Source organism: Sphaerodactylus townsendi, linkage group LG03 (genome assembly GCF_021028975.2).
Source record: "Sphaerodactylus townsendi isolate TG3544 linkage group LG03, MPM_Stown_v2.3, whole genome shotgun sequence".
Taxonomy (NCBI): domain Eukaryota; kingdom Metazoa; phylum Chordata; class Lepidosauria; order Squamata; family Sphaerodactylidae; genus Sphaerodactylus; species Sphaerodactylus townsendi.
In genome coordinates, this window is record NC_059427.1 from 155191501 (window position 1) to 155203230 (window position 11730).

The 11730-nt window shown below is 52.1% G+C and overlaps 1 protein-coding gene across 1 annotated transcript; it reads right to left on the reverse strand.

Annotated features, from left to right (window-relative positions):
- Positions 1–3685: 3685 nt before the first annotated feature.
- ATP5MC2 (ATP synthase membrane subunit c locus 2) lies at positions 3686–6337 on the reverse strand. Its single transcript, XM_048487516.1, has 3 exons — positions 6298–6337; positions 5459–5741; positions 3686–3969 (listed from the first exon to the last, which is right to left on the reverse strand). Exons 1-3 carry the CDS (start codon positions 6335–6337, stop codon positions 3855–3857), a joined length of 438 nt encoding a protein of 145 aa, XP_048343473.1. The 3' UTR covers positions 3686–3854.
- Positions 6338–11730: the final 5393 nt, after the last annotated feature.

Below are 11730 nucleotides of genomic sequence, written 5' to 3' on the forward strand. Positions count from 1 at the left end.
AAGTGGTGGGATGAGTCCCCAGGAATGTGCTGCAGAGGCGGTACAGTCCAGCTCCCTGCCCTTCAACCCTACCCTGAACCTCTTCACAGCCTTTTCACTCATCAGCATCCAATGGCAGAACACTTCCTTTCTGCATCCCAAAAATACAACAGCTGCTTCCAAATGATGTATTTTGGAGCCCACCAGGTGAAAGAGAGAAATTTCATGCCAACATTCAAAGTGCACGGACAGGTCTACTGAATGCTGAATGTCACCCCAAAATTCATAGAGAGGCTGTGATTAAGTATGTGGACTGTCACCCCAAAATTCACAGACATGCTGAGAGGAAGTATGCTGAATGTCATCCTGAGGCTAACAGACAGGCTGTGAAAAAGTATTTCTCGACCAACTCTCACGTTAACCAGACCGCTACAGCCAAATACAATCCAAACAGATTACAAACATATTACAAACCATGTAGCCAAGCATGGGCATCCTGCTAGTATCTAATAAGTTGAGTGGAAGTGAATATTTTGGAAAATCCTTTCTTAGCGAGTACCTGAAGCACATAACAAACCGGTGTGCCAAATTTCAACTTTGTAGTTTCAGTGGTTTTTGAGTTCTTTTGATGAGTCAGTCAGTCAGTGAATGGTACTTTGCGTTTATAGATATAGAGGAATGGCTTTAAATAGAGGACATTTCTTCCCCGTTCCCCCTCCAGTGCTAGAACTTCAATGGAATGCAGCCGATTAGAAGTCGGTCTGCAAGTCAGTTTTACTCAGTTCAGTATTAGGCAAACCTTCAAACCACAGTGGGAGAACTAACCAAAGTAATGCGTAGCTGAAATGTACCGATGGCATGTACGGTTTTAAATTTGTTAAATGGATTAGAATTAGTTTGTGGAAGTCTATTCATAGTTGGTAACAGTAGCTAAAATAGAACCCCCATGTGTAGAGGCAGCATTTTGCTGCAAACAAGGTATTACAGACAAGCAGCATGGGAAGACTAAACCTTTATATACTGCTTGGGAGTTTCCTAGAGATGGAGGAAACCTAATGCTGAACCTTGATTGTATTCATCAAGGCAATCCTTTCAATACAATTCTAGGTCACCGCTTCTGTTAAGCAACTACTTTTGAGAAATGCTATGCTGCAGATCCTGGAAACTTTATGTCAAGAGATGTCTTGCTTCTAAATGTAGGCTGGTGTCCACATGAGTCAGTGGATGCTACCATGTGACTTTTTTTTTGCTGTCAAGTCCCACCGAACTTTTGGTGACCCCATAGGATTTTCAAGGCAAGAGACATTCAGAGGTGGTTTGCCCTTGCCTGCCTCTGTGTCATACTTCTGGTATTCCTTCCATCCAAATACTTGCCAGGGTCGAGGCTGAGCGTGTGTGACTGGCCCAAGGCCACCAGCAAGTTTTCATAGCAGAATGGGGATTTGAACCTGGGTTTTCCAGATCCTAGTGCCATGGTGGCGAACCTTTGGCACTCCAGATGTTATGGACTACAATTCCCATCAGCCCCTTCCAGCATGGCCAATTGGAGTGCCAAAGGTTTGCCACCACTAGTCTGACAACTAGTGCACTAGTCTGACAACCACTAGTCTGCCACCACTAGTCTGACAACATCTGGAGTGCCAAAGGTTTGCCACCACTAGTCTGACAACTTAACCCTTACACCATATTGGCTCTTTCTCGTGGCCCAAATAAGCATCAACATCCATTTGCAATGAACTATTCTGGGACCCTGCCTATGTCTTCCTGGGTGTGCTCTTTGGGTATTACCTTCGTTGGGTAGAAGACAGAACATCCCAGGCACAGAAAACACATCATCATACATGTTCTACTAACTTGCACCTTAGTAGGACAGGGCCCATCATGCTTTTAGTTGCCATAAACTAGTGATGGTGAACCTTTAAGAGGCCAAGTGCCGTGGTGGAGTGAAGGGAAACTGCGCCTTGGGCACACATGCACCCTGAGCCTGTCACACCCCCGCCCTGCCCTGGAATGCCCCCGGAATGCCCTAAAACACCCCCGGAACTCCCTTGCCATGCTCTGTAGGAGCGCACACCCAGTGCGTCACACACCTCGCCCCCTTGGTGCTATGCAACTGCCAAGTGCCCAAACTGGGGCAATGGCACACGTGCCCACAAAGAGGGCTCTGAGTGCCACCACTGCCATAAACGAACCAGTGTAATGTAGTGGTGAGCATATTGGACCAGACCTGGAAACCTGGGTTCAAATACATCCCTGCCATGAAGCTCACTGGGTCACCTTGTGTCAGACATTTTCTCTTAGCCTAATCCAAGCTACGTTCTCCCCATCATTTTACCATCACGAGACTGCCACGAGGATAACATGATGGGGAGAGCGTAGCTTGGATCCAAACTAACTTTTCTGCTAATGGAAATTTCTTCCAGTGCTCCCTTCCTTCTGCGGACTTCATCTGCCATTCTTCAGGGTCCCGTTTCTCAGGAGCAGCCTTTCGTGGCCATCAGCGGGAGGAGGCCATGCGAGGAGGCAGGTAGGAACGTTCCATCCTGCTGATGGAAAAATTTGGTTCACCTCGGCTCCATGAGGGTGGAATCCAGCACAGCATTTCCATGGGCAAAATGACTTCGGCTGCAGATGGTTTTCTCAGCTCCCCCACCCTGTGTCAGCCCAAAACATATTTCTTGTGCCCATAGAAATGCTGTGCTGGATCCAACCCCATCTGTCACTGCTAATTACAACTTTCCAATGGCCACCTTCTGGCTGTTTACCCACTTAAGAGTGACCTCTTGACATCTCCCAGAATCTGGTCTTTAATAATAGTGGTTTTATCTTATGGATGTCCTGGAGCAGGGGTCTGCAACCTGTGGCTCTCCAGATGTTCACAGACTACAATTCCCATCAGCCTCTGCCAGCATGACCAATTGGCCATGCTGGCAGGATATAAGGAGGCCAATCGTAATCTGGTATCTGGAAAGCTCCCAGGTGGGCTAGGCTCTTCGTAAGTGGGACATCATCTTCAGAAGTTCTCAGAAGTCATTGTAATGCCAACTTATTTGCTAAGGCATTTAACTGCAGCTGTTTCTTGCAGAGGTCTTGCACTAGAGGGTAGGGAACCTGCGGCTCTCCAGATGTTCAGGAACTACAATTCCCATCAGCCCCTACCAGCATGGCCAATTGGCCATGCTGGTAAGTGATAATATGGTCCTAACATCTGAGCTGGGATCTACGCAGAGGGTAGGGAGCCTGCGGCTCCAGATGTTCAGGAACTACAATTTGTCAGCCTACCAGCATGGCCAATTGGCCATGCTGGTAGAAACTGATAAAGTGAAATCTGAAAGCCCTGGGATTCTACACCGACAGGTGGAAAGATGCAAAGGGAAGGGCTGAGATATACAATGAGAAACAGAGAGTTCTCACTCTAGATATAGAAGTCCCCAGTGCAGAGTTCTGCAAACTCGTCACCATTTCCGAGCTTTCCTCTCTGACCTTCGGAGCTAGAAACTTGTTCTCTCATTTTAACAAAGCTGGGCTTCTCAGTGAATGAACAGAGGCATCACATTTTAAAAGGGTGCATTGCACGAAATGGGATAATTTGTCAGAATCATACAACGGAAGTGGAGTCCCTAAACTTCACCTGCTACCCATTCATTGATGAAGAAGGGTTCTGGGATTAATCCGCTAAGCAAAAAACCACCAAGAAACCAAGGAATGTATATCAATACATATTTATTTGCTTTCCCCCTCCAAGCCAGACAGACTTGGTGAACGGACAGGCTCTCCCTATCTACCGCAGAACAATCAGGTTGGAGTACACACGGGACTGAACACAGAGGGGAGATGAAAGGGGAGTGCACGGCAGGCAGGCACATCCGGTTCCTTCACATGGCAAAGAGGATGAGGAACGCCACCATCAGGCAGAATAGCCCCATGGCCTCGGAGAGTGCAAACCCTAGGATGGCATAGGAGAAGAGCTGCTGCTTCAGGGAGGGGTTTCTGCAAGGGAAAGAGAGAGAGACCTATGAGTGAGCGGGACAAATAGCGCACAGACATCTCACCTGCTGCCAAGCATCGTAAGGGATACAGCTACACGGACATGGTTTAGAAGAGGAGAAAGTCTTGGTTGTTTTGTCAGTTTACCGGGACATGCCTCTGAAGGTGCCAGCCATAGATGCTGGTGAAACGTGAGGAGCAAAAACTGCAGACCCGCGACCCACTGAGTCCACGAGAAAACCCACCACACAGCCAGTTGGCTACAGTCGTGAAAGAAGAAAAAGAAAGAAAGCCCAACCGACAATACAAAGTCCTGGCTTACTAACTCAGCCTTACAATAAGTCAACCATGTTTGCCACATTTCTATCATTCTGCAGAATGGACAGGACAGAATTGGCTCAGGAGGGCATTTTTATAAAGGGAACAGAGGAACAGAACAAGCCTTTATAATAGAATAAGAGTGGCAAATACTGCGGTGATTGCTGTAGGTACCACATTACTTTTACTGTATATTTCTTTTGCACCAAATCATGGCCTGAATTGGACACCACAGAGTGGTTACCAAACAGGTCCAGTAACTGCAGCCTTTGCTGGAAGCTAATAAGGGGTTCTTCAAGTATGGCAGAATATTTCGTAATTCCTTTTTTTCAGCATTGGTTTATAGAAAACTGTGATTCGAGTAGTTTGCTACTTGCATTGTTCTCTAATCTATTCTATTGCATTGTTCGTTGGTTATTTTATTCTGTCTGATTGCACTTTATCTGCCTTGAGTCTCAGTGACAAAGGTGGGCTATAAATATAGTAAATGGGGCTTGAAAGAAGAAGAGTTTGGATTTACACCTCACCATTCTCTCCTGTGATAAGTCTCAAAGCAACTTGCAAACCCTTGTTCAAAGAGAACACTGACAAGCCCAAGGTCACCCAGCAGGCTTCATGTGTAAGAACGGGGAAACAAATCCAGCTCATCCGATAAGAGTCCGCTGCTCATGTGAAGGAGCAGGGAATTAAACCCTGTTCTTGATGGGTCTTTATTTATTTTATTTATTTATTTATTAAATTTATAGGCCGCCTCATCCCCAAAGGGCTCTTGGCACCTTCAGCCAATAAACAGACTCTGAATGCATCTCAATCACCTAGATAACACTCCCCTGACAGTTCTCCACATGCTGTTAACCACTACACCATGTTCAATCACTGCACATGAAACAACCAAAGTGCCTTTCTACAGTATGCATTGTTACAAAGAAGCCCGAGAGTCCCAGCTTCAAAAATCCAGATGTTGAACAGTTCACCACCATATGCCCATGGCATGGATGTGGTCAGATTCTACCTCCCTAGAAATTTCTATTTTCAGCCAGCAGCGCACAAATTAAAATACGGTTCATGACCCTGGAAGAGTGCCTCCTTCCCAAACCACTATCTGCTCTTCTCTGACCTGCAGAAGGCCCTTCTCTGACCTGCCTTTTAAGGGCAGCTCAGTAATTCTACATACCGGGCATAACCAATGATGAGACTGCCAAATACGGTCCCGATGCCAGCACCGGAGCCGGCCACGCCCACGGTGGCTGCGCCAGCGCCAATAAACTTTGCGGCAGTATCAATGTCTCTGGAGATAGCACTCGTTTGTAACTTTCGGCACAGCACTGGCAAGAGCTCATTCTGTGTGGATGAGACGCGGCACTGCTGGGAAGAGGAAACAGAAAAAAGAAGATAGTCTGTAGCCCAAAGTAACACTCCACAGCTTTGAAATAACTCACACAAATGCACAAACAGCCCTTAAGAATGCTATCGTAACCACTACTGCTCTTTGCTGAAGATTGCCTGTTGCTTCTGCCCACTGGATGGTGAAGAAGAAGAAGGAGGAGGAGGAGGAGGAGGAGGAGGAGTTTGGATTTATATCCCCCCCTTTCTCTCCTGTAGGAGACTCAAAGGGGCTGACAATCTCTTTTCCCTTTCCCCCTCACAACAAACACCCTGTGAGGTGAGTGGGGCTGAGAGAGGAAGAAGAAGAAGAAAGAGGAGGAGGAAGAGGAAGAAGAGGGGGGGGAGGCGAAGAGGAGGAGTTTGGATACCCCACCTTTCTCTCCTGTAAGGAGACTCAAGGTAGCTTACAAACTCCTTTCCCTACCTCTCCCCACAACAGACACCTTGTCAGGCAGGTGGGGCTGAGAGAGTTCCAAAGAACTGTGACTAGGTCACCCAGCAGGAAAGTAGGAGTGCGGAAACACATCTGATTCACCAGATAAGCCTCTGACACTCAGATAGAGGAATGGGGAATCAAACCCAGTTCTCCAGATTAGAATCCACCTGGTCTTAACCACTACACCTCACTGGCTCTCAGTTCAACATCACATATGTATGAATTCGACATCATACATGTAGGAATGTGCCATCAAGTTACAAGTGACTTATGGCGACCCCAGCTGTAGTCGACCCACGCGGTCAGCGTAAGAACGAGACGAGACGCGGAGATAACATCTGGTGGAGATCGCCAGCAGCGGGAGACCGGAGGTCCGTGTTCCTAGCGAGTCTCCCGTCTGCCGGTTCCTGGCACCTTTTATTGTTACTCTATCGGGGGCGTGCAGGAGGGAGGACTGGGGGGAGTTCCGGGAGAGCGGGAGGTCGGGAGATCATCATGTGATGCATGATCTCATCTGGCTACGTGCGGAGAGGAGCGTACGCGTCTGAGCCTAATCCTCACCTGGGGGCAAGACCATTGTCCCTGCGCCCGGTGATTGAGCCAGACAGTTCACGACCCGTGACTCATGGGGGGATGAGGAGTGGGGGTGCGATGCGACCGGCAAGGCCGCAGGTCCGTTGGCGTCCCAACGTTCTACTACGGCACTGCTGGGTCGGCGGTGCACTACTACATCTCCTCCTTTTTTACATTTTAGAAAACGGGGGGCCGAAACGCTAAGGGGCGATTTAAAGGGACGCTTGTCTCCTCCGCCGTTTGGTCAAGTTGACCAAGCTGTTTGTGCAACATTAGAACTTGGTTGCGGGGTAAGGGAAATGCGAGGGGTTTCTTACACACGTTACAGGCAATATTAGACACGCATTGAACGAAACAAGATCCGATAACAAGGCACACAATTAAACCAATGCAGATCTGTACAATAGCACTCAACCATCCTCCCGGCAGCCAGCTCCAGAGGGCTGACCACCAATGGGGCAAAACATCATACTTCAGATTAGATACAACTTCTTGCAGCTCACGCACTTTCATGTGGATCAACTGAGAATTATCAGAAAGATTAAAACAACACATATTATGTACATTCTCACAACCTTGGTGATGTAACAACAACAAATAATCAATAGCGGCACGATTGTCTAGGGTCGCTTGACGAAGTTCCTGCTGCTCGGAGGCCAGGGCATCCAGAGCGGTGGAGGTAGAGTTGATGGACTTCGCAAGGGCACAGGCCAGCCGGCCAATAGTCTTAGCATTGTAGGAAGCGAGTCCGGGGACTCCCACTAGGGAAGTTGCGAGGGAGACGAACTCCGCTTCGGAGAGGGCGACCGCGTCGCTCCGACAAGAGGGGTCGAAAGGCAGGGCGGAGCGGCGGCGGCGGCGTCCGGGCTCCCGGGGTGGAGCCTGGGGTAGGACAATGGTGAGGCGACTGAGGCAGCAAAGAGTTCCGGCAGGGAGTCGGGCGGGAATGTAGTTAAACGTCCTCTCCCCGCAGGTCCAGAACCAGCCCCTGGGGAGCAGGATGTTTCCGAACACGGGGGGAATGTCCTCCATGTGTGTGCAGTTCCAACTGGCCGAGCCGACGAATGGGCCCGGGTCGGTTCCCCGTTCGGCTGCGCCGGTGATGCGGGCGCAGGTGTTGGACTCGTGGTTAGCGACCGTCTTGGTGACAAGGGAAAGAGCGCCAGCCGGGAGGGTTTGGACGACGGGTCCCCATTCGGCGCTCATAGAATATCTGATGGATGAGGCATTCATGAAGGGGCTCAGCCCAGACTCCGCTAGGAAGTCTCCGGGTGCTTTGCAGACGGGGAGCAGGCAGGAGCTTAGCAGGCTCCCGACTCCTAGGTACTGGCCCAGGCAGAAAGATGAGACGTTGGCAGCGGCAGCAAACTGCTCCCAGATGTTGGTCTGGTGAAAGCTTTCCAGGGGGTGGCCGATCGCCCTCGGCAGGAAGCAGCAGAGCAGGCAAAGGATGGTGGTCGCTGAGTTGGTGGTGATGATCGCAAAGAGAGCGGCACAGAGGTTCTCGGGTGTCTCGGGGTGGTCTTGCTGGCGCAGCAGCGCTAGGGCCTGGCTGGTGGTTGCCTTGACGTCTCCCCAGGTCATTCGGATCTTTGGGCGTTGGCGACGGCATTCCTGCTGGGATCGCTGGGCGGGATCCTCTAGAGAGATGCGTTCCATCTCCGGGATGGGGTTGGTTTCCTCCTGGCGCCATTCCATGGGTTGGCCTGTCATGGCGAATCGGAGTCCACGGGAACCTGTAGGAAGAGGGACTGAAACACACCCCCTTTTCCCAGGTTACGGGGGGGGGGGGCGGGTCCCGCCAGGCTCAGTTCTAGAGCGGATGGCGGGAGATTGGGATCGAGTTAGTGTTTAGATTTAATATGGGAAGGGAGAAGGCTTGTTTGCAGCCTGTGAAGGTTGCTTTTAATGCAACCCTCCTGGGGGCCGCCTACACTCCTCTTTCTTTAGTTGTTTGACAGGGAGGGCAGGAGGTAGGCGACCCTGGTGGGAATTGGCTTCAGAGCGTCATCAGGGTGCGTCAAGGCGAGGGTCCGAGCCTCGAGGGGGGAGGGAACAGGCGAGTCCTGGGGGGATTGTGGGTATGCATACTTAATCAGCAACACAAAGGGGGCTTTGGAAGCACCTTTTGGGGGGATGGGTGCATCCGGGGAATGAAGCAATCAGGCAATTAGAGGCAAATTCCTCGCGCGCACAAAGGAGAAAGGAAGGGGGGGTTTCTTTGCAAGGGAGTTGCACTTACCGTGACCTTGGTGGCTAATGCAGGAAGCTGGATGGTGCTAAAATTTTGTGATCGAATTATCTCGGGGAATCGCCGCCCGCCGAGACCGCTCCTTAAGGGGCGGCCTCGGCCAAGGGCCGGAATAAGTCAGAAAACCGGAGAGCAACATTGTTGGGGTGCCCAAGCCGGTTTATGGGTGAATTTGGTGCGGCAGCATCCCCCTAGTTTAGGGCCTGTCCTGGCAGTGCTGCGGTATCAGGACGGGCCCAGATTTTAATCCAGGGAGGGCCAGTCAGCCAATTGGCCCTCCCGCCTCTACTGGTCGAAAAACAGAAGGAGAAGAGGAGGGGAGAGGGAAACAGTTTTCTTACGGAAATTAGGAGGCAACTTCGGAAGGCACGATTGGAATCAATGATCCGTGACGGCTTTACCCATCCCAGACCAGAGTCGTTTTAACCTGACTCATGAGGTCTCTTCCCCAGAGATTGACATGGATGTCTAGAACGATGGGGCGGACTGTGAGCTGCCGCTCGAGTCCTGGGCTGTTGACCGTGAGCGGGCGGATGCTCCGTCTCGCGGTTTGTCTCCCCCCCACCCCCCAGATGTGCGGGCAAGCCTCGGTCGGCCACTGGTCGGGCCACTCGGCTGCTCTGATGACGGTAACATCAGCGCCGGTGTCCACCAGGCCCTTGAACTTACATCCTTCTATGGCGAGCTCCAGATATGGACGGGAGCTCCCGATAGGCGTCTCCACCGCTGCGACGGTGGTGTAGGCTGCGCCATGTTGGCTGCTGGGGCTCGTAGCCTTTATTGGGTCGGCAGCGGGCAGCGCATGGGGCAAGAGAATCAGCTGAGCGCAGCTGGCTCCGGCGGGCAGCTCCTGTGGGATGTTTGTCCAGACCTGGAGGTGGATGGGTCCTTGGTGCGTGGAGTCGATCACTCCGGGGACGATGAACAGTCCCTGTTCAGCGGCAGAGGCCTTTGGCAGCACTAGCCCAATTGTCCCGGTAGGGATGGGCTCGTCATACTGGGTTGGGGCGACAAGAACCTCGTGGGGGAACTTAAAGGAGATGGGCTGGGTGCATGCGAGCGAGATGCCACGAGAGGGGGGTGGTTTTGGCAGGGGCCTTGGCGTTTGGGTCTGCTCTAGTACTCTCCTCCTTGGTCCTGGGCTGGGGAGACGCCCGGGCGGGAGTTTCCCGACGGGCAGTCGTTTCTCCAATGGAAGCCCTTCTGGCAACGTGGGCACCGGGTTTTAGGTGGCCTTCTCCTCCTGGGGGAGGACCCTCCTCCATCGGGGTTGTAGGCCCCCCCACCGGGCTGCCTACACTCCCTTCGGAAGTGTCCGGGTCTGCCGCAGTTAAAGCAGTCATCCTGAGACTGTCTCCCGCCGGTGGAGAGTGCTGCGGCGAGGAGGCTAGCTTGGTGGGCGGAGGACCCAATGTCCTGGCAAGCCTTAAGCATGTCGGCCAGTTCAGGATTTTTGCCTAGGCCCGTGATTGCCCTGCGGCACTCCATGGAAGCGTTCTCCTTTGCGAGGCGCATGAGGAGCTCGTTTTGGGCCTCCTCGCTATCTACCTGCCTCTTGAGCGCTTCCTGGAGCCTGTTCACAAATTCAGCATAGGGCTCTTGGGGCTTTTGCCGGATGGAGGAGAAACTCTGGGTTGGCTGGCCGGCATTGGGGACTTTGATAAATGCCTTATAGGCGCACTCAGAGGCGACCGTAAGGGTGGCCTCAGGCAGGACAATCTGATCGTTGGGGTTGGCAAAAGCATCGAAGCCGTAAAGCTGAGCGGCGGTGTAGGCGCCGCCAGAGGTGGCTGCTCTGTTGAAGCATTGCTGGCGGAACTCACTTTCCCAGACCACAAATTGCGCAGGGCTCAGGAGCATGCGAAAGGTGGTTTTCCAGTCATCTGGAACCATTAGGTGGTTCCTTGCGATGGCTTCCAGCATGCCTCTCACGTAGGGGCTAGTGACTCCTACGTCCCGCATTGCTTTGCGGAGCTCGGTAAGGATATTATAGCTCAGGGGGCGGTACTCGACAACCCGCCGAACTATGCCATCCTCCTCGGTATCTGTGAAGTGGATGGGGCACAATGCAAGAATATCGGCATCGTCTTCCGTCAGGGTTTCTTTCTTCTGCAGATCGTGGCTAATACGTTCTGCGAGAGTTTTGAAACCCGCGCCATTACGTGGCGCTGACGGAGGTGCAGTGGCTTCGGAAAAGGAAGGCGGAGCAAGGGGAGGGGGCGGCTGAGCCGCGGAAGAGTTTGAAATGGGTGAAGGAGCGAGGGGGGCAGAAGGAGGACAGGCGTCCAATTTAGTGGATAGAGAAAATTCCGGGGTCGAAATTGAAGGTGAAAGATCGAAAGGAGGGCGGCCTACAGCAAGGGAGCCGTAGGTCTGCAGGCTGATGGCGACAAAACATTGTCTCCACGTCAGTAGCAGCGACATCGGCGCGCGAGGCTCTGTGCGAAGAGTGCGCCCGATGTTTTCCCAGTCCTTAAGATTCAATGTCCCCCCCTCTGGGTACCATGGACACTGAGCTTCAATCTCCTCAACCAATTTGCGCAGCTCCCTTCTCTTTACGGGGACCCTGCCGCATTTCGTTAACGCTTTCAGTTCGTCAACGTGCTTGTCATAAGCCCTGCTTTTGCAAGCTCCCATACTCACCGGTGTTCCGTCGGACGAGAGAGTGTCCTAGGACGCGTGTCTCTGGATGCGCCGATCCAGAGGACAGGCGATACCGAAACGGTGGTCCCTGGATGCGCCGATCCAGCGGACTTCGGTATCGCGGCCCTTCCCCAGGCGACGGTGAGCAGGGTGGAGG

Coding starts and splice junctions, on each gene's coding strand:
- ATP5MC2 (XM_048487516.1), bottom strand. CDS start 6,337: ATGTCGAATTCATACATATGTGATGTTGAACTGAGAGCCA. Junction 5,742..6,297: donor TGATGTTGAACTGAGAGCCA/GTGAGGTGTAGT, acceptor AGCATTCTTAAG/GGCTGTTTGTGCATTTGTGT. Junction 3,970..5,458: donor CTCATCATTGGTTATGCCCG/GTATGTAGAATT, acceptor TTTCCCTTGCAG/AAACCCCTCCCTGAAGCAGC.